Consider the following 26,604-nt stretch of genomic DNA (forward strand, 5'->3'; position numbering starts at 1 on the left):
TTTGCGTTTCTTGCGGTAAATAGCCTTCTTGTTTGTTATAGTCGTGAACACTTTCAATTTTAACGTACACTTCCCGCGAAATGTTGTCGAAGAAGTTTGTGCTACAGTCCCAGCTGAAAAGAAAGGCTTCCGTTGAAGCCGGTATTTGCACCGGCTCCGTTGGCAGTTGGCAGGAGTCGGCTTCCGTTGATAGATGTGCCTATGCGTCATTTCATTCTATACTCTCGGGACGGCTCGCTGCTCTCCCATACTAGAGTATGCATAGTACTCTTAATCGTTAATATGGTATCGGTGGACGCCCTCACCGCATACCTTAGTGATGACGTCATCGGCGTCAGGTGGCGTAGCCAGGAATTTTGTTCGGGGGGGGGGGGGGGGAGGAGGGGGTCTCACGTTGCAGCGCGACATCCTCATTGAATTTTTCGAACGACTAAGTAAATGAATAGCATGTGACAATTTGTATTAGATGCTGCAAATCACTTCTTGAATGCTGCGCACTGTCAAGAAGGAGTAAGAAATGTGTTTTTTTTTTTCATAAAATTATCATGTTGACATGCCCGCAAAATTTTTCCAGGAATAACTGTCTTCAATTTTTTTCAATTTCTTTTTTTTTGCGTAAGAGGTACTGCAAATATCACGTAAACTTTGGAACTGCATTAAACTGAAGAAGCGCCTGATAACAGAAAAAAAAAAATGAGAATAACCAGGACGAGTTCAAACATTTTGATGCAGATTGTTTACGCGAAATGTTCATCTTTTTGCACAAATGATGTGGCCAGGGAAAAACAAGAAAGGGAAAGCACACCTCGAATACGGGCAAAAGATAAGTCACCGGAAACAGTGCGCAGCATCCTTACACAAAACACAAATGTACATTTAAATGTGCAATCATTATACGGAACTAAGCATTGATCACTATACATAATGCACAAAATAAGGCAAAAGAACATGCTGCTCCATCACAGAAACTGATATGCCCTTGGGCCAAGCTGCTTGTCTCGGACGCACCATGTGGGCAGAACTATAAAGGAAGAGCGCAGAAATAACGAAAGAAACTATTTTAAAACTGCTTTAAAAGTGCGAACCACTATCACTTAATATAAAAGGAGGGTTGTCGCTTCTTGTTCAAAAACCAATGAAGAACAAAAACGAAAAATGAAAGCAACAAACAATGCCGCTAGTACGGCTTCCCAAGAGCTGAATTTGTTCGGTAACGCCGCGTATGCCGACCTCTCAGTGAACAAGGTGAAGCTGTCGATTGGCTGTTAATGTCCACCTGATGCCCGTATTTGTATGTTTATATTACGTCACAGTGTTGACTGCTAAAAGGTACAAAATCCTCACGGCTTTTAAAGGTGGTGAAGAATAATATTGCGTCAGAATTACGGGCTCATTGACCTGAACTCTGGAACAGCGGTGTCTTTTCCTTTCGTTAGCGCTGATTTTTGTCCTGCTCGGCATCAAAGGACAAAGTTGACCCGGCGAGGAAGCTTAGCGAAGCGGTCAATGACTTCCGACACTCTGATGTCGACATTTCTGTCGGCGTAAAGAAGTGCCAGGCCAACCATGTGTTCCTCAGGCATCGTGGAGCGTAGTTCCTGAGTAACCTCATGCTTGAAAACGTTCTCTCTGCGCTGGCAGTAGTCACTGGAAGGGTGACTAGAATGTGGAGTATGTGCACATTCGGATAGAACCTGCTGTCGCAATGAGAGAGGGCATCGGTTCCTGTGCTGGGGTGCTAGCTTGCTGCTTTGTTCGCCCACTTTGTCCACCATAGTCGCAGTTCTCCCAAAGCAGCTCTCGTTTCGACGTCATGCGCAAAAACGTTCAGGAGATTTTCTGCTCCTTTCTCCCGATCATCTTGCATTGGTGGTATTGCGGATGGTACAATTACTGAAAAGTCCTTTAGAAGTGCTTAGGTACAGAAGACTGAGGCGCGAAATACATTTCTTGAAAAAGGGGGAAGCAGAAGAGAAGACAGAGAAGCGCCATACTATGTTGGCTTGACCATGTCGCTGCACGTCTGATGTTCCCTGTTCACGCATGCGCGGAAATGTTTCCTTTTTTTTTTACTGTACCTTAAGTAGTCTGTCATTAAACAGTTGGTAGTTGGAAAAAAAATGGCGCTTCTCTGCCTTCTCTTCTGCTTCCCCCTTTTTCAAGAAATGTATTTCGCGCCTCAGTCTTCTGTACCTAAGCAATATACGCACCAACTAGCCCAGAAGCATGTCCTTTTGGAATACATTTAGAAGTGCCCTGTGCTTTTCGAACCGTTGATTTAACTGGGCTAGTACATGGTCCATGAACGGAATGAACTTAGGGTTCTGCGAAAATATTCTTCCGCGCTTTCGAATGCATTGCTCCCAAGGTTTTGCTTCCGGACACCGGCTCGACGGCTGGTGATCTCCACATTCAGTTTTTCTGTCAATGCCTGCACTTGTGCAAACATTTTTGAGAAAGATGCATTCGCGTTCTTGCGGTCATTTTCACTTGTTTGCTGATGGATGGTTTGCTGTACCGCTTCTATGTCGTCAGTGGCAGCGCTCATGTCGATACTCCTCGTCTGCAGCTTCTTTGACAGTGACAAACTCAGTGCTAACAGCTGCTCCACACATACAGGCTTACAAGGAACGCTGGTAACAAGGGTGCCAACATTAGACTGTTTGCCTGCACTGGACTTTCGCCATTTCCGTTAAACTTAATCTCCTCTAGTGCTACGATCAACGGCTCAGAGGCTTACAAGTGAAAGCACTGCTTCTCGACCCAGCGCGTTTCGCATAGTCCCAAAAGGCGCTGCCTTGTAGACTCAGGACAGCTCAAACTTATCATTTTTCTCAAAACGTGTGAGCGGCTAGAAGATTTACGGAAAAAGACCGACGTCGCCTTGAGAGTGCCAAAACAGTTTCGGGTGTCTGTGATGGAGCATGCCGCACATAGAACTAGATTAAGGGAGTGACTAGCGCAGTGAGTGTAGAGTGCGGCTGGATATTTCTCACGAACAGCAGCTTGAACACCATTCGTTTTGCAGGCCATCGAGCTTGCACCATCGTAGCCATGACCACGGAGATGCTGCATGTTAATTCCCATGTCTATAGGAACCTGATGGTGTCGGCGAGGGCCCGGCCACATTGGTCGTGAATTGGCACAAAGCCTAAGAACACTTCTTCGATTTCGTTCGCATGCATGACTTCTAAGTTCAAGTTATCACATGTTGGGGCTGCAATTAGTACACAGTAAGCTGCTCGATATCAGCAATATCCGTCGTTTCATCAGAAAGTACGGAGAAGGAGCCTGCAGCGTTTACTTTTGCGACTAGGCTTTCCTTGATGACTGTAGCAGAGAGTTCTATAATCTGGTTTTGTACATCTGGACCTAAATACGAGGCATTATTTGGGCAACTTTCCAAGTGTTTTTTTTTTTTTAGATCTGTGTCGTCACAATCCGCTCGCATGCGAAGCAGCGCTCTGAGGTTGCCTGTATTTGTAGAGGAGGCTGTGCTTGAATCCATGGGACCACTCTCTATGGCCACGGAGAGCCAGACCTTGTCGCCCGCAAAAGAGAACTGTCTCAACAATAGGCTGTAACTTCCTTCGGTTCTCTCTTATTTGAACTTGCCTGCCATGGTGCAGTTGACCAACAATTAACACTGGGCACACATCCTGAGAAGGTTTGAAGAAAATTATCGGCTACCAGCTGAGCGTCAGTGTGATATTTAGTGGCTTCATGTGCACCGAGGACTTCGAGGGCATGCTTCTACTTTTGAAGCAAGGTGTGAGAGCGGGCTAGTTGGTATTCCATAATACTAAAACTTTAGCGCAAAACGAGCACGGCGGACAAAGAAACGACGAAGACAGGCGCTAACTTCCAACTATCGTTTATTAAAGCAACACACACATATATACCTGTCACATGTGATTACACAGATATCAGTCAACGCAAAAGGGGGCACTTATATAAATAAAAGCAGCAAAACTACGCAGGACCTACACGTGCGGGTGAATTTAAGTAATCTAGTTCCTTTTTTGTTAGTGCGATGGATGGCTTGCTGATGCAGCTTCCATTAGCAATCGCTGCCGCCTCAATGATGAGCCTGATGCTATCCTTAGGGTGAGATGCCAACACTGATGTAGTGTCAAATAAAGGCACGCATTTACATTCTGCGCAATGAGCCGCCAAGAAGCCGCCAAGATGTGTGAAGGGCGTAGTGTATCACATCCCTTTGTCTTGTGGTCAAAGTTACGTCGGACAGACAGGCAGATGCCTGAATGTGAGATTGCTCGAGCACAATCATAAAGTGAAAAAAGGCAGTGAAGGTTAGAGGAACCTCTAACGTTAGAGCACGTTAGAGTGCACGTTAGAGGAACCTCAGGCGAGCCAAATTAATCCCGAGCCCCCTGCTACGGCATGTCTCATAACTATATCGTGGTTTCGGCACTCATACCCTTTGCAATTAAGCAATTCCTGACAACGCGTTGCGCCTGATCAGCAAACAATGCTTGGCAGATTACCGATATAATACGAGCGGTTTAGCAATAAGCCACACGTAAGCCAATGATCGGACCTAAACTCATTAATTGGTCTCGCAGAACGGCGCGAAGGTGTCTGCAATTAAAAGTCATGCGAGGTTGATATTACGTTCAGAAGTTACAAGTGGTGAATCTTACTGTTATATTTCACTATTTCTGCAGTGTCCGCAAGCTGGGAAAGACGAAACTTATTCGTTCTTGAAAATTTTAGGGGGACGTGTGTAAGACTTACGATGACACAAACGAAGCATCCGTCGTTTCTAGCTTAGTACACGCGCTTATTGCACATTTAATATTGCATGTTAACTATACCTGTGAACATGACGTCACGCACTACGTTAGAATGAGGCACGTATGCCGTAACGCACGCATATATACGATGTCGCACGAAACATGCTGGCACAGACTACAGTGTCCCGTTGCAAGGGTCACTGTTTCAAGAACGCTTGTGTTTGGTGTAAGCTCCAATATGATTATAAGGTAGTACACCATATAGTCTATAGATAAGACACCTGATTATGGTATGAGGCGCACGATAGTCTGACATACCTGATTAACTTTGACCAGCAGCACGTTACTTAACGTACGTGCGCCTAAATCTCAGTACATGGATGTACTTGGATCCCCCCCCCCTCATCTAAACGCCGACTGCCGGCCGTGGCCGGGATTCGACCCCGCGTCCTCGAGCACGTGCAACACCTTTGCCGCTCTCGTGCAGAACGAAAAACAGAGTTGCAATGATCGTCAACCAAGAAGATGGCCGGGAATGTCTGACGAATCAGCTATGGTGATAATAATAATAAAAAAAGACAATTTGAAACTAAAGTCGGCGATGAAAATTAAGATCATGTTTGTACAAAATCAAGCGATCGGCATATTGAGTGCGGTCGCCTTCGCCCAGCTTGTATTGCCCGGAAAAGCGACAATGATGTCAAAAGTGACAAGAACTAAGCTAAACCACGCCCTAATAATCAATATCCAATACAACCATCAATAATTAATCAAGTAGTGAATAGCAGATACCGCAGTCACCATACCATTCGTCCTTGCACGTTCGGCGATGGTCCTCGAAAGCACATCGGTCCTCCACGGCACCCTGGAAGTCATGTCCACGTCGCAGCTCACGTCACAGGGACCTTCGAGGTCAAAGTTCACGCACAGTCTCCACGTTGTTCACGGCAGGACTGCGGGCGCACAAGCGCAACGTAGGCAAACCGTCGCAACGCGCACACTGCTTCGGCAGCTTCGGTTTCGCTGGAGAGGAGGCTCGCCGTTGGAAAGACGAAAATGGGAAAGAGCGTTGCTAAGGCGATAAGGCGAGCCTAGACAAGAGCCGGTATCGAGGCGCGATACCGGCGACAGTAGAATCCGCCTGTAATCGACGCACTCGTATCGGTGTTGATCTGCCAAAGATCAAAAGGGTGATGGATGTATCCCCTCCTTTCCTTCGGGATGTTTGCAAGTCACAGAAGGTCGAGTGCAAGCACTACCACACCAATTTATATTATGCAAGTGCTACATGCGTCTGATCGCGTAAAAGTTCAGGACCAACGCGGTGCATCACGTAACCGATTCATCAAAGTTAAAGAGCACGCGTTATCGCGTTTTCTGCTCGGCAGTGGAGCGGTCGTTTCGCCTGAGCACTCGCACACACTACAGCGCGCATGTATAACGAACAAGAGGAAATACTGCGGTTCTTGTACGCGAAACTCGTGGTCGGTTGCACTATCTCCACATTAAAACAACATGTAACACGTAGAACAGCAGGTTTCTACAGTCTAGTTGTTAACACATCTTGGTAAAAGCTTCACAGCGCACGGCAGCATGCTCTCACACATATATACATGCTCGTACGCAGGGACAAAGGGGAAGGTCGATTTGGATGGAGACGAAATGCTAGAGGCACGTGTACTGTGCGATGTTAGTGAAAGTTATATAGAGTACCAGGTGGTCCAAATCATCCGGAGCCCTTTACTACGGCGTGCTTCATAATCATGTCGTGGTTTTGGCACGAGAAAGCCCAGATGTTAGACGTCCGTCATGCGGCATAGTCGCAAACAGCCATATATATATATATATATATATATATATATATATATATATATATATATATATATATATATATATATATATATATATATACATATACATATATATATATATATATATATATATATATATATATATATATATATATATATATATATATATATATATATATATATATATATATATATATAGTGTGCGTCTACATGTATACACATGCACACACCGTATTTACACGACTGTAAGTTGACGCGAATGTAGGTCGACCCCCAGATAAAAAAGAACGCCTGAGCGCATTTTATAAATGAAACTCAGTTTCGTAGTCGACTGACTACACGTTTACTGACTCCATATGTTGAGCGCCTGTCCTGTCACGCACTTCTCCGTCCTGTCTTCGTAAAAAAGTAGCGCTGGAATATTTTAAATAGGAATGTGTCACCAATTAGCCCCGCAACGCGTTTTGTAAAGTCAAAACAAAAAACGCGAAGTCTGGTGCGCAAAAGTGGCTTCACGGCAGTGCTTTACAGCTATGAAGGAAAGCTAGCTTCGCGGGGATCATTAAAAAAAAATCTGCGAATCGTTGTTGAGAGTGCGGGTTATACGCCAGAAAATACGGTACATATTACAGGTAGGGTCGGAACGCAAACGTAATATCGTAACCATGCCACAGCGTCCCTTATTTCTCGTTTGTCCCACCCTAACTGGCACTACTAGTTTCTCTTTAGACTGTAAGTCGACCCCTTAACTTCGGATTTCAAATTTAGACAAAATGGGCCAACCTAGAGTCGTGTAAATAAGGTACATATAATAAATTTTTTTCCTGCAAACTTACAAAAAGAATCAGAGGTTCGCCGCAAGGGCGAAGCAATGAATGCAATAGCAACACATTGTAATGACATAAGAAAGGCTAGCAGCTAACTCTTTTGGATCCGATCTCGCGTAACTCTACAAAACGCTGGTTTAATGGAATACGGCTGCTCCAGGAAGAGAAGTGGTTTTCGTGCTGTCTGTCGTCTTAACGCAAAGCGGCGGGAGCACAGATGCTTTAGCACAGTTGCGGATGTCTGCCGAGATAGCGCGAGCGCGCCAGCGCTCCTCCGCCATGGTTGCCAGGTTTGGCTACTTTTTTAGGCCGATGGCGGCACAAAAAACGTCCTTGGCTACTTTTATGTTCCCTCGACTGAAGCCAAATTATGAATATGTGGCGACGCCGCAGCCGCTGTCTTTTGGGTATGTGCTGCCAAAACATGGTGGCCGAGGTGTGTTCATGCTTCAAAGATTGGATTTAGCGCTTTAGTTAGACGGCGGTTTTAATAAGATAACGTTTTAGTGGGGATACCTTCACGCGTTGATGCCACTCGCAACAAAAGAACACATTCACTGTACTTGCTTACAAACTAAGAAAAAATGTCAGCTGCGCGCCCACAACCAGATCGTCCCTCCCACAGAGAATTTACACCAGCAATACCTCCCATCCAATAGCGCTTACTCATTTTTGTGACGTCAAGAACCTCACGATAATTTTAGATAGTGGACTTTTGCCATACATTTCTGTCTCTGCTTTTAGGTGGGAATCTTGAACGTCCTGGTAAATTTCGTCAGAGGTTCTGACAACGCTGCTTAGCCAAACGTAATGTTTTAGGTAATACCCTCGAACCTTGAACTCTTAATATGCGTAGTATTTACATTAGCCCAGAAAAGTACTTACGGTTCGAGCGCAAACCAGCTGGAACGACCGTCTTTCACAGGCGAAGGGCAGGGGGCCGCGGTTCTGTGGGCTTACACTTTTTTAAGTGTGGCTCACGCTCAAAGTCAAGTGGTCAATACAGACATAAAACAAAGCTAGTAATGCTCAAAACTGGGTTAGAATAAACGAACAGGGCCTAAAATATCATAAATAACAGAAATAACCACAAGAAGTAATCGTAATAATTAACTGAAGATCGCTAAAAACGTTTCGGAAACATGCGGCTGACGCCCGCGCCGCCGCCTCGCCAAGCGCGCGATTGCTCCTCCTACCGGCGCTTCTCCGGCGCCTTCATCGCTACATCTAAGGGGGGAAACAACCTGACGAAACTCGCTGCACACGACACGCGTCTCAGCTGACACAGGAAGTCGATAAAGTACAGCAAAAAGTAGCGCGAATGTCGCACACCGAGTTTGCGAATCTCCCTAACAAGGTTTTACTTGTGCCGGGGAAATATCCCACATGCTCACCGCAAACAGTGACGTCATCGACGATTTGGTAAGCGGAGCAGTGGGAACTCTACGAACGGGAATCGCTGGGTGCCCGTGCTACGAACTTTACTCAGGTTTCACAGTAGTGGAGCTCGCATTCAGCGCGGCATTTAGAGCTACCCCAATCGCTATTTCTTAGGTCGTAACCGACTATATACAATGAGACAGTAAGAGCTCCTGTGAATCAACAAGCCCCGAAAGAGACAATTTCGGGCCACTTTCGTTCGTTATGAAAATCGCCGCATCATTCCTGCGTTGCAAAGGGACTTGGCTGTCTAGAGGCCAGCCACCCTTCTTTAGTGGGTCAGAGCCACGGGTGTACATCGGACAGTCTTCCCAGAATGACCGCGTATAGTGTGCAAGAAAGTGTTTGACATTCGTCTGATTTTCTGGCGAGAGATGGGATTAAGACATAAGAAATGATCCACTAGTGAACATTTAACAGGGCACGTTGCTGCGCTAGTTGTAGTTCATTAGGCGAGGAAAATAGGTGGGGCACTAAAAGGATGGGGACGAAGTGAAGACACGAACCGATGGAGCCAGTGTTTGTTGGTTCATGTCTTCACTTCGTCCCCATCCTTTTAGTGCCCCACCTATTTTCCTCAAGTACTGAAAGTTAAACGGGTGCAACCATAGGTAGGCACACAAGAATTGGGGAAAGAGGGGGAGTGCTGCTCCTACTACGTGCAGTCCTCTGTTGTACCCTCGTTGCTTTTGTTTCCGCTCACAGGTGTTCAGTCGCCTCAAATAAGGACGCTGGTTTGATTCCCGGCCACGGTGCTCTCATTTTGATGGTGGCGAAATGCACAGAACAGCCGCGTAGAGTAACATAGCCAGAAATTTTTTTCAGGGTGGGAGGTTCAACCATACGTCATGTATGTTCGTGTGCGGGTTTGTATGTGTGCGTGTATATATACACACATGTAAAATTGAGAAACTATGGGGAGGTGGGGGGTTGAACCCTTCCATGGCTATACCACTGCCAGCGTACTTAGATTTAGGCACGGAGCAAGAAGTGAAGAACCTCGGCTGGTGTTAAGTGATCCCGAGCTTTGCAGACTACGGCCTGCTTCGCAATCATAGACGAGCACATGGTTGTCTATTGCGACAAGATGGCGAGTTGAGCTAGTTTGTAGACGTTCATGTTTAGAAATTACAGGGGTGCAACAGCCGAAATAGGATTTGGAGCAATTTTTGGAGCAGCAAAATGTTGCTTTTGGAGCACAAAAATCCAAATTTGGAGCAGGTTACGAAAAAAAACCTGAATTTTTTTAGCCCAAAATCCCAAATATGGAGCAGTATAACAAAGAAGACTTACTTTTAGAAAAGAAAACAAAAATACGTAAAAACCATTCTACATCAGCTAATTTGTGCACAGTGCACGTGACCACTGCTATTTCAATAAAAGCAGTGTGTTGAGCCACCCCACAGTGCAAACAATGACTAAGTCCACATTAGCATTTGCAGGACCTGTCAAATAATTCGACAGGCACTGGAAATGCTAATGTGGACCTGCGATCCTGGCAGCCTGGAAATTTGGGAGATTCTAAAGCAGGAGCAAATAGGGGTAGCGAAAAAAGAAAACTGGCACACGCTTTTGTCTATTGTTTCTCAAGGCTGCAGAAACGCCATACACAGCAGCTCTAAATCATTGCCAATAATTTTTAAACGTCAGCGATCATACTAGTACTCGTAATTACACGGCACGTGCACGAATGAGTAATTAAGGAACAAAATGTGCTGTGTCCCTGACAGCTAGTACTAATAGCTCCTTCTAAATCTCAGTATGCTTTTCCACGGGAAACCAGTGTACGGCAAAAGTGGCATAAAAAGCGTTCTGCACGCAATAAAACAAGCAACAGGAAATTTGAGAACTACTGTCCTTCTCTAATGCGATAGCAACTACATGGACGCTCTCGACGAGTTTTTGCCGTCATCTCCCGTACAAAGTCCAAATTGATAACATATCCCTGTGCATAGTATGTTCTACCGAGGGTAAAAGCGCGCGAGTGCGGACGACGAACGCGGCTGAAGCAGATATCAAACGAGCCAGCCCATCTCCGTCGCTAGGGGGGCGCATGCGATAACACCACTCCGCTCGGGAAGCCCGCCACCGTAGCATAGAGGAAACGCCCCGCCCGTCTTGAAGGAGCATGAAAAGACGCGAGAGGGGGGGGGGTCTGTCGCTCGAGCAGCAACATTGAACTTTGATTCTAAGGGCGCGGTCACGATCGCTGGCGCGCCCGCGCGCGCTATCTCGGCAGCCATCAGCGGGCGGCTCGTATGTCCTGCTACGTGCTGCGCTCTCAATGCGAAGACACTGTGCAGAAAGAGCATCTTTCCCTGGAGCGGCCGTATTCTCTTACACCAACGTTTTGTAGAGTTACGCGAGATCGGATACAAAAGAGTTTGCTGCCAGCCTCACTTCGTATAACATTACAATTTGTTGCTCTCGCATTCATTGCTTCGTCCTTGTGGTGAAACTGACTTTTTTCTTTTCTTTCGCGGGGGGTAGGGGGTTCGGGTCTGCGCGTCTGTATTGGATGACAATGCCCACACTGCAGATGACCAACGCGGCCTCCATTTCTCGCTCAAATTTGCGCAACTGAGAAAATTTTAAGCTGGTCGGGCATTTTGGCGCAGCGTGGCGCAATTTTAACAAATTTCACGGTTCTGGCGCAGCGTGGCGCAAAAATAAGGATTTGTATCAAATTGGCGCAATTGGCGCAGCTGTTGCATCCCTGAAATTAGTTTGAAACGCACTGAAGATGCGGTGCAACGGAAGTGGACAGTAAGTGCTGTCCTGTCCACTTCCGGTGTCCGCGTCTTCGGTGCGCTTCAAACGAATGTTTGAACATGGTCCTCTATTAATCTGGCAGGAGGAGGGGGGGAGGAAGAGCAAGTTGCACCGACTCCCCCCCCCCATCTTTTAGTGGTCGAGTCTAAAAGAAAACAAACTCGCAATGATACAAAATATTGAAATGAAGCAAAGATGCGTTTCTCACAAAGGCCTGCCTTTGGTAAATATCCTTTAATTTACAAGTCACTAGCCGTTCACATTATAGCGATGGAAATATGTTAATGTGATCTAAAAAGAGAACAAACCACAGCGAGCCTTTTGTAACATACATTTTACTGAACAGTAGTCAAACAGGTTTGTACACAACAATGGTTGAAGGTAGGTAGTTGCTCACAATAAATGATGCTAGCACGGGAAAAACTACAGTTAGCATATCAAGAATGTAGCCACATTCAACACGTACAGACTACCAAGTTAAGCTCGTGCCAAGTTTTTCCCGGTCATTCCATTCTAAAAATCAGTCACTAAAGGAAGCCTGTTTCTCGAGACAGAACTTTCATGCCGAGTTGGTTACAAGGCAAACGTGCCTGAATCACAATCTAGCACCGGAACCTTGTAGCACACATTCGAACAGGTACCTGGTCGTTTGAATACACAACAGTCATTTCTTGCTTCTGAAATTCACAGCGTCATTGGATACATTCGGAAGCTGCTTCTCCAAATGTTACTCAGTCAATGCAAGCGCATTAACTTTATGCATACAATAAGGCGTGGAACACCATTCTGTACGACCATCCAGAGCTGTTCATGAAGAGCTTCAAAGCAATCATGCTGGCACCTATACATTTTGTTGTCCCTGCTTTCCACGTGCTCGCATCATTGTTGCTCGCCAGTTCTTTAAGAAGCTTGAGCCGGCACGCCCAATTTGGAGCACGAAATAGCCCCGGCAACTTGACTTTTCAATTCTTGCAAATGAAAGGCAACATATAACAAACCTGAGCTCTATATTAACGACATCACTACTCTATAAGATGACACCACTACAAGAGACAACAGGCTTACCCGTATGAGTATTACGTACGATAATGCTGCGTGACTTGAATGAACTCAGTATGCATCTCACTATAAGCAAGGAGCAGCACTCATAAATAAAGCGCAGACAAGTGTCAGTACCTCACAGAAGCTATACAAGTCCATATCTTACAAATGTCACAATGTCCGTGGAGCTTCAACATATATTTCTAAATCGAAGCACAGTTACAACTGTTGTGAAAAGGAACAGTGTGAATGGGTAAACTTAACTTTTTTTTCACCACCGCATCTACTTAGTTGGATCACTCTTGATCAACGATTTCAGTCGGCAATTTCAATGCTTTGGCTGCTTCTGCAGCAGCTAATTCCCGGTGGTAGTCCAAGAATTTGACATTTACAATCAACTGAGACCTTATATTTTTTGGCAAAGTCCAGATTCTTGACGGACTTTTTCACTAACTAATGCGTGCAAAAGATGTGACGAAAAAAAAAAGTAAGGCTGTTGCCAAATCTAGGCAATACCTACACTATCAAACTTCTCCCCCTGCCCTTCAGATATGCGACAGAGCAAGATATATGACGGATATGCATTATTCATATTATGGCTCATATAAAATTTAATTTTTTATAATATAAATTTGCTCTCCATGGCCAAAAATAAGTGATCATGTTGGTCTGATGTGGAACCCTTGTTCAAAAACACAAACATCGATGGATGTTTGTGTTATTACAGGGTTAAAGTTTTAAACAATTGTGATGATCATTTCTCCAACTGAGATATCAGATCTACAACTCCAGGACAAGTGAATACTAGTAAAGATATTACTAGTGTTAAACACAGCTTTTCTTTTTCACTGTCTGTTTGATATTGAAGCATTACCTATGCAGCATCATTCTGTGAAGTCTACGAGCATTCACTTGAAAAGTGAACGCAGGTAGTGATGCGTGACAGATGATTCTCGAAATGAACAAAAATGGAAAAATCGGTGAATTGGAACCGACAGACAGCAAGTAGAGAGAACACAGAGAAGAAACGTGTGACATGAGCACTTTCTTTTTGCCGAAATTTTAGTGGAAGCTAAGTGCGATCAAAACTGATGATGCAATAGAAATAACGATCAACAACAAAGCAACCAAAAAGCACAACGACACTTTTGTATGCATCAGATAGAGTGATTACAGATATAAGTTAGGAAGTGTCAAGAATGGATATTGTGACTCCAGTAGACTCTCAGTAAATGGACATCTCTCAAAGAGAATTGCTGCTTAAATAGAACAACAGCCTCTGATATGACTGGTCTTGCACTTGAATTGTGAACCTCTGTTCATGTCCGAGTACTCCTGGTACCTTTGGGTTCCATTTAAAGAGAATGTACAGTACTATTCCCTTGTCAAATCAATTACTGAAGTGTCATAGTGGTCTTTGGTCGTTATTTCTTTTATGCTATATACTATTTATATCGTGTTCTGCGTCTATTAACATTTCAGCTGAAAGAGAGTGTTCGTGCCACATGTTTCCCATCTGTGTTTGCGTCTTTTTGCACGCTGCTGCTACGACAACCAACGCGCTGACATACGCATGAACTCTTCCCTGACACGTCGCGTCACCACACTGCAAGGGCTTGAAACGACATGCAGACTAATAGATGCTAGCCGGTGGAGCGCTGCCGAAGAGCAAGCTCCACGAGATCGGCGTCTGCCATGGCCCTCGCCGTCCACTCTGTTCCGCCCCATCGGTTGGTGGCTGCAACGGAAAGCCATCCACAATCAACCACCGTTATGACCTGAATACAGTCATTTGCAGAAAGTGCATGCCTAATCAATATCTAAGGTGTAAGGGACTCGAGCAGTATGCCTACTAAATTTAAAGGAACTTGAATAACTTAGCAGACTTGTTACTAGGCTTGTAAGGACACTTGTTTTCGCTACAAGCTGTCCTTTGGCTTGTAAAGAGTGCAAGCTGAAGTCTCACCCATTTAGTAGGTATTTATTTCACAACAATGAGTTCTGGGCTCCTTACATGCCAAAACAGCAATAAGGGGTGCTATCACGGAACGATTCTATTTTTTATTCCAATGCTCTTCGTGCTTTTCGCGCTTGGCCATTGGTGAGAACGACGGTCCGTCCGCGTTATCAACGTGACCAGCCAGCTGCGAGTGGTGGATGATAAGAATAGGATAGAATACGGCATTGGAATCGGGAATAGCATCGTTCCGCGATTGCACCCATGAGTATGAGGTATCCCTAGTGGGGGGACTCTGGCTAATTTTGACCACATAGGGTTCTTTTAATAAGCACCAATACCTTAGTACATGAATGTTTTTGCATTTCGCTCCCATTCAAATGTGCCTGCCATGGCAGGGAGTTGAACTCACGTCCACAAGCCCAGCAGCGCAATACCATAGTCACTATGGTACGGTGACGGGTGCGTTTATTCCATGTGGATCACAGTGTACTTACTGCTACCAAGCCGCACAATGAACTGCTGCTAGTGTGTACTAGCACACAAGCTGGCATGGCGAATTCCAGCGTCGGTTCCCTAACTTGAGTGGTTGCAAAGCCACTCCCTCTCACCTGGCAAAGGTGCAGCCACTCATCCAATCGATCCGCCAACAAGATGGCATCCGGCGTGTTGTCTCCCTCGGAGCAGTACACAAGCAGAAGGACGACGGGAATCTCGTCGGAGACACTGCAACGGGAACATGTGAACCAGACACACAAAATGACTGAATTTAACATTTATTCCAGGAATATACGCAAAGCCTACAGAGACATGTACTGACTGTCGGAAGCTTAGAGTGTCCACCTGTCCTTCCAACACACTGTCATGGTCATGCTGCCACAGCGCTGTGTCATTCTTTGCAATCACTATGTCATCTGCATAAGGCCACCTCTCCCGATATTTGGCTTTTACTTTACCGTAAGGTGAAGAAATACATTGTTCTAGAGGCAAAGCACTAACGGGCTTAGTGATGCACTTCAGCTCCTCACACGATGCACAAGCAATAATCAACATGGTTTGATGTGTCCCGTTAGATAAGCTGCAGCTACACCAATGGAACAGCACTGCAGCAAATACCAATCGTGTCGCAGTGCTGGCATGATGAAGAATGCCGCAAGTGGCATCACCAGCTTTGCGGTGCACAAGCCGGAACGCTGCAGCACTGGCTTTGGCAGAGCCAAATGAGTGGAGGGTTGACGGTGCGTCCACTTGGTTTCATCGATTTTGCGGCCAAGTGTATCGAGTGCCTCTACAACCTTCCTAAAACTGCATGTGCAGAGTGCCGGTGTACGTCTATGCTGCGACAGCATGACAGTGGTGGTGCCGATGATGTATGCATGTTTATGGTGTTTGTAAGTATAACTGCTATTGCAATAAAACAAAGACACTTTTCCCACTTCTCCACCCTGTGAACTAAAATTGTGCCCCTGCCACAATGTAGCAGTTGTTTGCAATGCCGTTTTCAGTGCAACACTGACAAAAAGTCGTTGGACAATGAATGTCACTGAAGCCAACGCTTCAACAAGGGGCCTTGTCGTAACATTTTCTCCAGCAACATTTCTAGCCAACGCTTCAACAAGGGGCCTTGTCGTAACATTTTCTCCAGCAACATTTCTGGTTCAACAACTTTTCAGTGCCTCAAGCTTCCATTTCCCCATTAACAACTGTCTTGTTTAAGTTTCAGCGCAAGAGTTATTTCCAGCGTTCGCCTTGTAATGACAGCTCTCTGCTACTTCGAACGTCAAGAATACGTTATCACCGTTCCGTCACGTGTGGAGAGTGCTTCCTCGCGTGGCTCGCACCACGAGTGACAGTTGGAAAAGGGCACTACACTTCTCCATTTCACAGAGCGTAAAGGATGCTGCTGTGAAGGCTGAATTTCTGACACAGCACAGAGCCTTCAAAATGGCAGTTAGCTGCACTTGTCGGTATGAAAACGTACTACTCCAAACACCATGAAAATAGCACCTTTGCCTCTTAATTAGAAGTTAGCACCTGTGTCAAGTGTACTCTTGTACTCTGTCCCATATGCATGCTGCCCGCATTAGTTTGTCAACCATACTATTGCTATCCCAATTAATGGCTCTCGGAATTCACTCACCATTTGTCGAGTAGGGATCGAGTGATGCCCGATCCGGGCATGAGCAGTACACCGTCAGGGTTGCGTTCCCGCGTAACGGGGTCCTGCTTCTCCAGTCGCGTCCAATTCAGTGCCCGCAGCTGAGCCTCCACAGGCTCGCCAACTGCTGGAGTGCAGTAGTAGTGCACCGAGTACCTATGAAGAACACCACACAAAATGTTATGAACTACTACAGATATAGCTGACCGACTGATCCATAGATCAGTTTAATTATTCATCGATTGATTTCAACAAACCAAGGCAAGTTGCCACATTCGATTGATCTATTCAGCCTCGCTTTAACAGTTTCTCTGCAGGTAATCAATCATTTTTCACCAGGTGACCACAACATTAATGCAAACCCATCTTATTTATGGCTCATTTGCCATTGTAAGGGACAAACTTGTAAAACAGGCAACCTTTGTGAGGCCCCCAAGTGATAAGAACACACGCTATGACTAAATATCTGATGCCAGACTTACCTAGGGAGGTCGGAGGGGTTGGTGAACTGTGAAAGGCAGCTGGAAAGCATGATGACCAGACGGAACCTCTCCTGCTTGATCCATTCCGTCAGGAATTGGCGGTACTCGGTGCGACAGTTCTGTCATGGTACAAAACACAGGAAATAGTCCAGGGTTCGAAGGAATACCATCTGGCGAGGGGCATACATTTCTCACGAATAAACAAACACTCGTCAAAGTGTGAACTAAAAATGAATTTATGACCTTTCTAGACCGCTACGGGCCTCTAGCTCACGTACAAGCGGACGAAGTTGGGCCATGCCTTTATATGTATAATAGATGGAGCAATGATCTGGTGTAAGCATCAGGTAGATTTTCACGTGTCCAATTAAGTGCATGAGTCGTCGACTGGGTTAATGAAGATTCTAGAAGAAGGTGGGATGACAGTGATTTTATGGTGTTGATGACAGTCGGAGAATTCCAATCACTGTTGTGACCTGTGTTAAGGTGATGTTCAGCGAGTGCGTTGGCGGCGGTATGTACCTTAGCTACGTCATTTTGGCGCTGCTTGATACGCCCTTTGAAGTTTCCTGTTTCTCCTATGTATAATGCGTAGCAGTCTTGACAAGGTATCCATTTTCATAAATTTGAATAAATTTATGATTCATTTTTCGTTCAAAGTTTGGCGAGTGTTTGTTTATTCACAAGGAACACAGGAAAGCACATATTTCTCGGTGAAACCATGCAATGATGTCTATAAGCACCGCAACTAGAGGTACGTTCGGTAGTTTACTCAATTTATGTGGCACTTCTATATTCTCATAGACTCTAGTAACTGGCCAACCTAGGCTTCAATCACCTGGCAGCCAATTGGTGATCACCTGGATCACCAATTCCTTAAGGTGTACGATCTACAGCTAGCGAGCATCTGTAAGCACTAGAATGAAGCATATTAGTGTGACAAAGCACTGCTTGTTAATGCAATGATTTAAGTGTAAGGGTCACATTGCCAGACATTAAAAAAAGTAGGCCAGCTACTTATGAAAGAGTCTATCGTTTCCCCGCTATCTCCCTCCACATTACTAAAACGCTGTAAATTGCATTTCAAACAGCAGTCAGAAAAATGTTTTCAGTCTGAGCAGAGTCCAGTAGTAAAACATGCATCTGTGGCTACTCGTTTTTGTGCATCATAGCTAGAAAATAAAGCATCAAAAACGTCTTTGGTCTGTCTTTTTCTCTTAAGATAGCTGCAGAGATCAGTCTATCAGAGAGAGTTTTTACAAGGCACATCCTGCAGAAAATACACGGATTGAATTGCCATACTTAGGAAGTGCTGCAGGGCTTGCTGCAGCCCAGGGCAACAGATGGCACAAGTGTGGACACTCACCGCTGAAACTGGTGTCCTCTGTTGCACCACTAGAAGCTTGCTCCGATGGCACACGTAGACTGAGTGGAGGATGAGAATGAGGCGCTATAATTAGTGTCACACCAGAGTTTACAGGGCACTCTGGTGCCATGAATGCACCGCGACTATGCACAGCAGAAATGAAAGACCCTCCTCACCTTGGCACGCTGTGGCAAGCCTCTGGTCGCCCACGCGGTACGGATTTCCACCGACAAGTGGCACAAGAGCTGTCGAGTGGATGTAGCCGACCAGCTCAGTCTCGAGCGTCGACAGCAGCAGGTCCACTGCCAGCTGGGCAGCGTTGCCGACTGACACAACTGGCTGGAAAGAAAAAAAAAAAAAAAGAAGAATGATTGTCTTGTTACCATATGTGAAAAGCGAATTTTCGTATTGTGGCTTGAAATAAAAACAGTGGTGTCGAGAACCTCAGAAAGAATATCATTTTTCGGATACTTTAAAAAGACCACTTTCGGCTTCGATATCAAGGAGGCAGTTTCAAAGTGATGTGGGGGAAAGCAAGTCATGACATCCTTGCAGCATCGTCTGTCGTATGCTGTCAGTTGTACGTTGTGTACAAAGCAGCTATGAGTGATTTTGTCGTATAAGGCGTCACTGCCGACTACGGCGCCAGGAGATGGCACGTGCTCGGCGGCCGCCTCAGCGAAGACGACGAAGAGGAAATAAAGAATGAGGAACGAATGTTTCCTTTGATGTGCCTTAATTGATATGCACGACACAACATATTTTTCCACCCGCAAGCTAACGGCTTGGTGGAACGATTCAACAGGGTATTGAAGTCATACATACAACTGGCTCTGTTTGAACGCCGTGATATAAAAATAGCCATGCTTGATTACCTGCAAATATATCGATGTACGCCTCACGCGACAACTGGTGTTGCGCCCGCTGTACTTCTTCATGGACGCCAACCTCGAACAAGGCTCGACATAGTGGGCATGCCCGACAAATGCTTCAGCACGGACCCGTCAAGGGCGATTGAGCAGTTGCGAGAGCGCGTGAAAAACAAGCAAACCAGGTCGAAGAGCAGATGAAAAACGCGGAGCCAAGGAACCAAACTTCGCCGTTGGTGATTACGTGCGGGTTAAATTATCTGCCATTCCTGGGAAGCTATCTTCACAGTTCTCCGCGCCCAAGAAGATCGTTGAAAAGCGTGGACCAGCCTCGTACTTGTTGGAAGATGGACGAGTGTGGAACGCGTCCAAGTTAGCTGCTGTTCACCCTGCAGCTGTCAGCAAAATGAGATCAGGCACATCTGCTGTTATGAACTGGTCACCGGCATCCACTCAATCGTCTGGTACAGTTATGGGTGATCTATCGCATCCTGGCACGTCAAGAGAGGATAATCATGAAAATGCGGACTCTCCTGAACCACTCACAGCAGACAGTGCGCAAGTTTCACCCAATATGTCGGGATCTCAAGCGCGTATTAGAAGGAGCACTCGTAAGAAGAAGACACCGCAGAAGTTCAAGGACTATATTAGGTAGCATTTTTTTTTTTCGCAAAAGGGGATATGTCGTATAAGGCGTCACTGCCGACTACGGCGCCAGGAGATGGCACGTGCTCGGCGGCCGCCTCAGCGAAGACGACGAAGAGGAAATAAAGAATGAGGAACGAATGTTTCCTTTGAAGTGCCTTAATTGATATGCACGACACAACAGATTTGTCATGTGGCAACTCAAGCAACGATTTCAGCCGCATTAAGGGCACAGAGTTCGCAAACCCAACAAACTGTGTTAAGTTGTCATGAATGTCTTATTAATGCGAACAAAAGTAGTGTGCATTAACCAAACGCAGGCCGCACTATTAATAAGTGCTATTTGGCGTTGCCTTTGCTGCTCACATTGACTCGCCGTGATCGTTCAAGCCTGCGTTGCCTTGTCTAAGCAACTGCAGTTACTACGTGCACGAAAGTACCCCTCCCCAGGTCCACGGTCACGTTGCAAGTGATGGACACTATGAGCAAATCGTAAATAGCAAGTGTAACTACATGGGGCTTAATCGTCGGTATCTCGTATATGCTAAACAGAAAGTATGTCGTGAAAGACTAAACCATTCGGGATACCCCATATTCCAGGCCCCCGTTTGGCCGGTGAACACGAATGCATCACTCAAGGTGGGAGCACGGCCTGCGGCTTAACAATCAAATATGACAGCCGCAAACGTTGGGTAAGACTTCATCGCTGTGTGGCTCGTTCCAGCTTCATATGCGGACACTGATAAATCGGGAAATCCCAGTAGCATGCTTACTCGGATAGTTTCACAAACGAAAGAAACACGTTCGCCGGCCAAGTACAGGAGTTCTTTTGCCAGTCTCCCCACATCATAATTCAAGCGACGACTGCATTACACGCACACTTACCAGCACAAGCGAATACTCGTGCCACTGGTGACCCTTGAATGGTTGCAAAGGCACAAACATGCTGACCGACAGGGACGAAACTTTTAAGCAATGACAACACACAAATTCAGCTTTCCTTGAAAACCGCCGGCGGCCACACGTGCAGATTTATCGCGTCAACAAGAAGCCGCGCCTGCGTAATTAAAGTTAATTGCTATCCAACATTAATGATAACCCATGTGTATATATTTTAAAGTCAAGTTTCTTTAGTTTTAATTTTATTAGGCAGTCTCACCAAGCGCAGTTGTTTTTGAACTGATTGTCAACTACGGAGCGTACGGAGTAGCTAAATCAGGCTGAATCGGCTTGACTTTGCGAAACGAGAACTACAGCAGCCGGGAGGTGTATCGTAGTCATTATTGTAGTGATTGTAGCATTGTAGTTCGTTTATTTTTCGGGCGATCAACCGGAAACCCGCAACAACTGAGCACATCTTCGTTACTCAGTTCAGTGTGCACGTGCTTTGCCACACTGTCCCACACAATTCGACACCTTCCGGAGGTGCTGCTTATGATGCGTTCTCCAAGTCGAAAGTGGGGCGTTCGCGAGCACCGTTGATACAGTAGCTAACAGCGGAGTTCTTCGCTCGTTGACGTTAGAGCGAGCCTCGAATCTCTTCGGGAACCAGCGCGCGCAGGCGCCTGGACATACAGTCCGACGACAATCCACGGCGACCATGGACGGGGTCCAGCTCAAGGTGGCTCGCCAGGTGGAAAACATCAAGTTGTTCCAAGAGGCGCTGGCCAAGAGCAGTCAGCTGAGCAAGGGCATGTGCGGCATACTATCTTCGTTCGACGAGCGCCTCATGAAGCTGGAGCGCACCATCCTGCCCGTGTACCACGAAACTGGGAACTTACAGAGGCGCCAGGAGAACATCGAGCGCACGCTAGCCCAACTCGAAGAGGTATGATCGAGCGCGCGTGTGACCGCGATTTGTGCAGTGGTGGTTCATGCCTACCGGTTCAACTGTGTGTTTGTGCCGTGATAATAGTGCCGCAACGTCGAATTGATCGTTTCAGTTTCTGTTCTGCGTGTGTCTGGAAAGTGTCAACTGCGCTAGGTCCTTCGAGAAACGCTTTTCTGCTAGCTGTAAGAAGTTTAGCAATGTGTTTCAGTTGAACTCGCTAGTGTCTGTTCACATTTTCTGAAAAAAAAAAGATAACTTGCATCCGAGGTTGACTGAATGACAATTCAACAGAATATCCTTGACAATTACAGTTTGCCATTCATAATGATGTTACCATGTATATGACCAATTACGATAGTTGTCTCTACAGGTGTGGGCCCGAAGAAAGTATCAAACGCTTTGCTTGTCAATCATTTCATGTAGTTCATTGGATTAGGTATTGGATCAGGTACTAACACAGCTTTGCTGACCAACTAACTTCACTGTGCGGATTAAAGTAATTTTTAATATTTAGTTTTTGTTACAAAAACTCTAGCAGGTCATGTACATTGATGGCACAGTACGTTTGCTGCTGAAGCTTTCGAAAAATACTGTCCTTGTAATAACTGATTGTAATTCTGCTGTGCATATACAGTACTATATTTTTTTGTCATTCTATATTTTTCAGTTTCTATATTTTTCGTCATTCTATTTCCCCTTAGCTGTAGCGTAGGGCAGCAAGCCGGATGTTTACCTCTTCGCTCTCCCAGTCTTGCTCTGTTTCAACACTTATCGTAGGGCTGCTAAGTGAACCCTTGAGAAAGTGCTTCAGTTAGACCGTAGTTCATAAGTTTAAATCTGACAGGGGGTTTAATTAACTTGCAGTGAAATTTGTAGCATGCTACTAGCACTCACGACTTCACAGGTTCAGATGCTTAAGTCGAGTATGTGCTTCTAGTGTGTAGGAGGGAATCGTTTGGCCCGCTGTTCTGACTCTATGGCTATGCACACAGTTTGTAATGCTGATTGTGAGACCACCGGTTCACTTATCAACTAGACACTGCAATGGGGAGCCAAAACAGTGTTGTGATTTAGGCCACATCAAACAAGACCAGGTCATTAAAATCAAATGAGCCCACAGTCTTTCTCATATTCAAAATGTGGGTTTCAGACATACTTCTGTTGATTGCTGTTATTTTCCTTTCTGTGTTTTGTCACCTATGTAATATGAAGTGCACCTTATATGGGTGTTATAATGTACAACTTAGAATTATAATAAGCAAAAAGGAAGCTGGTGCTGGGCGTGGTGCCGGTACAAGCATTCGTAAGTTGGTGTTTCGCTCAACTGGGCAAGATTTTGACCATGGCATCCGTTCTTTGTGTTGCAGGTGGTGCAGCTCTATGGGGTGTCCCAGATGGCCAAGCCCAAAATCAGTCAGGGTCCCAGTGACCAGAACCTGGACAGTTTCCTCGAGGCCATGGAGCAAGTGGAGAAGGCACGAGACTACTTCGAACAGAACAGTCCGCACAACATCGAGGCCAACCTGCTCGAGCAGCTCTTCAACGAGGGTGTCACGGGACTGCAGGCAAGTCGTGCAGTTCACCTCTGCTGTGTTCTCTACGTATAAGTTAACTGCAGCAAAATTTTTGAATGCATAAACAACCTAGTTTGAGATAGTGTAGACACAGAAGAAACTCCACGCAAGATTTTACACTTATTAAGATACGAGTGAAAGCATCAAGACTTTCAAGAATACCAGTTTGTGCTACTGGAAAATAAAATGTGCCGTTGCCGCTCGCCGGAACTGACATATGATAATGGCATGACCTAGAATGCAGAGCTTCTTGGCGTGACTGAGATAAGGAGGCGCTAAAGCATCTCCGAGGCAGTATGCGTGGACACTGTGTAAAGGGGAGGGGTTTCAAATGCTTTTGGAAAAAAAGGATGTGGTACATTGTAGTACAAACAAGCAATACAGAAACTCTTATTCTGTGGCATCATGTATTGGCATACGCTTGGCTGCTGGTGTTGGCACTGAAGCATCTGGAGTGAACAAGTACCAATTTAAAGCCCACTTGATGGAGAGTTTATTAGGACAGACAATATCAAAAAGAGGAAAATTTAATAAAAATGTTGCAAGAAAGAAGTGTGGTTGGCTGTGAGCATCGCTGCACTTTTTCATAGGCAGCTGAACAAGCCTGTAAGCAAAGGCGAGAAGACTCATCTTATTAAGTGGCAGGGGATGGGGGAGACCAAAGAGTGTTACATATGAAAGAAGGTATGCTAGGTGTACAGAGAGGAAGTCCTGAGGACCTGGTGGCCATACCTTGTTGGCACACATCCCTGTGTACATAACTGCATATGTGTGTTATGCGGGGACTGTGGTGCATAAAATGCGTAATTGCAGAGCATGTATCTGTAATGTCGGATTTACCCACTCCATATTGTGCACAAACTGTCAGGTCCAAAACTTGAATGGCATTGCATGGAAATAAGTTTACTGTTTCTCAGGGCCGCAGCGACGTCATAAACGAATACTTGCTAGTAAAGTTGGTAGACGTCAGCGATTGTACCGGTACACGGCACGAGCAAGCGTGCGTTTTAAGGGACGAAATCGGCTGCATCTCATGACAGCTAGTGGCTCCGTCGCTAATTTTAATGCGCCTCTCCGCATGACACCAGTGTACTGCGGCAAAAGTGACAGCGTTACGCACGCGATCAGAAAATTTTAGAATCGATGTCCTTTGTTATTATTTTCTTTTCACGGTGGCACTAGTGCTGTTTCTCGGGAAATTTATGGCTACCCGGTACAATCGGTAGGATTGCCCAAAATTCGGGAGTCTCCCGAGCAAACTGGGAGAGTTGGCAGGTATATCCTCTAACTGACTCTTGCCATGCTCTACTCGCGCAGGCCGAGTTCGAGGCTCTGCTGGCGCGACACAGCCGTCCGGTCGCGCCCGTCGCCATTCTGGACCTCGTGGAAGCCGAGTGCCCACAGTCCGCCACGTCGCCCACAAACGCCGCCGCGGCGCTAGAGCCGCTCCCAGCCGCCGTGGTGAACGACCTGTCTCGCATTTCGTCCTGGCTCCGCAAGCGGAACCTTTCCGAACACCTGGACGCGTACGCGACTCAGCGCTCGCGCGTCCTGGTGCGTTCCATGCAAGCCCTACGCGAGCACCACAAGACCGGCTCGGCGAGCAGCGGCACGCTTCCGCCCCAGCCCTCGTCGTCGCCGCAGCTGGGCGCGAACCGCAAGAGTCGCGTGCCGCGCCGACTGCACGACGCCCTGATGCGAGGCCTGAGGCGCGCCACGGACGTCGCGGGCCTCCAGGAGACGACTTCGCGCGACGAGCTCCTGGACCAGGAGGTCGAGGCGTACCTGACCACGCTGACGGCGCTGTGCCGCCTGATGCAAGCCGAGGACGAGCTCTTGCGCAAGGTCCTGGGCCCGGACCCCCCGCTGCCCCTGGAACGCGTCGTCCTGGCTGCTCTGGAAGCGGTCACCCAGGAAGGCGAAGCCCTGGCCGGACGCGTCAAACGTTGCGTCGCCCGGCACGACTTCGTCAGCGTCCTCTGCCTCTTCCCGGTCCTCCAGCACGTGCGGGCGCTTCGCAAGGACTACGAGTCTCTGCTGTCCGGGCCGACCTCCGGTCGCGCGGCCGCCGCGCGTCTTCCGGGTCTGGCCGTCACCCTCCAGACGACGCTCAACAAGGCGCTGGAAGAGCTCGTGGACAGCGTCAAGGGAGACCCCGAGGGCAAGATGCCGCGAGACGGCACCGTGCACGAGCTCACCAGCAACGTGATGGTGGTGCTCGAGCAGTTGCTGGGCTTCGTCGAGGCCGCCGGGGCCGTGCTGGCCGTCTGGGACCTGGCGTCGTTCAGCCAAAGCCGGGATCCTAACCGCGCCGCTCTGGCGCAGTACGTGACTCGAGTCCTGTCGGTGCTCAACCTGACGCTGCACAACAAGAGCGCACGATACGAAGACCAAGCCCTGCAGGCCGTCTTTCGGCTGAACAACCTACACTACGTTCTGAGGGCTCTCGTGCGGTCGGGTCTTCTGGAGGTCGTCCAGATGTACGAGCCCTCGCTGGGAAAGCAGTACGAGGAGCAGATCAGGGACCAGAAGCGGCTCTACTCCCAGAGCTGGAGTCGCGTCCTCCACTACGTCTTGGAGGTGGACCGACCGCTGTCCACGTCCGCCGTGGCGGCGGGCGGCGCCAAACTGAGAGACAAGGACCGGCAGACCATCAAGGACAAGTTCACTGGATTCAACCGCGAGCTGGAGGAGCTGTACCGCGTGCAGAAGGCGTACGCCGTACCTGACGTCGAACTTCGAGAAAGCTTGAAGCGCGACAACAAGGAGTTCGTGCTGCCGAAGTACAAGATGTTCTACGACAAGTACGTATCGGTGCCCTTCACGAAGAACCCGGACAAGTACCTCAAGTACACGCCACTCCAGGTGTCCAACCTTATTGACCAGTTCTTTGATGCGGCTGCGTGAGTCGAGCTTGCCAGTGCTGTGAACATGTCTTTTTTTGTGGATTCTGTTATTTAATAAACTTTTTTACTTTCATGCTTCTTCCGTTACTCATCCTGGAGCTTCCTGGAATTTGCCTTCTCTGATCTGAAGGTAAACGCAAGTAAAGCACTAATACCTTCTTGCAGATA

The 26,604-nt window shown here is 46.8% G+C and overlaps 2 protein-coding genes across 2 annotated transcripts; one reads left to right on the forward strand and one right to left on the reverse strand.

Moving 5' to 3' along the window:
- Positions 1–11,822: 11,822 nt before the first annotated feature.
- LOC119405159 (proteasome assembly chaperone 2) lies at positions 11,823–21,156 on the reverse strand. Its single transcript, XM_037671964.2, has 7 exons — positions 21,011–21,156; positions 18,788–18,950; positions 18,612–18,670; positions 17,246–17,364; positions 16,746–16,919; positions 15,217–15,331; positions 11,823–14,386 (listed from the first exon to the last, which is right to left on the reverse strand). The coding sequence occupies exons 1-7, from the start codon at positions 21,068–21,070 to the stop codon at positions 14,282–14,284; spliced, it is 795 nt and encodes a 264-aa protein (XP_037527892.1). The 5' UTR covers positions 21,071–21,156; the 3' UTR covers positions 11,823–14,281.
- A 205-nt stretch (positions 21,157–21,361) lies between these two features.
- LOC119405160 (exocyst complex component 7) lies at positions 21,362–26,474 on the forward strand. Its single transcript, XM_049419219.1, has 3 exons — positions 21,362–21,953; positions 23,324–23,521; positions 24,848–26,474. The coding sequence occupies exons 1-3, from the start codon at positions 21,726–21,728 to the stop codon at positions 26,435–26,437; spliced, it is 2,016 nt and encodes a 671-aa protein (XP_049275176.1). The 5' UTR covers positions 21,362–21,725; the 3' UTR covers positions 26,438–26,474.
- The last annotated feature ends 130 nt before the right edge of the window (positions 26,475–26,604 follow it).

This window comes from Rhipicephalus sanguineus, chromosome 9, assembly GCF_013339695.2.
Source record: "Rhipicephalus sanguineus isolate Rsan-2018 chromosome 9, BIME_Rsan_1.4, whole genome shotgun sequence".
NCBI classification, from domain to species: domain Eukaryota; kingdom Metazoa; phylum Arthropoda; class Arachnida; order Ixodida; family Ixodidae; genus Rhipicephalus; species Rhipicephalus sanguineus.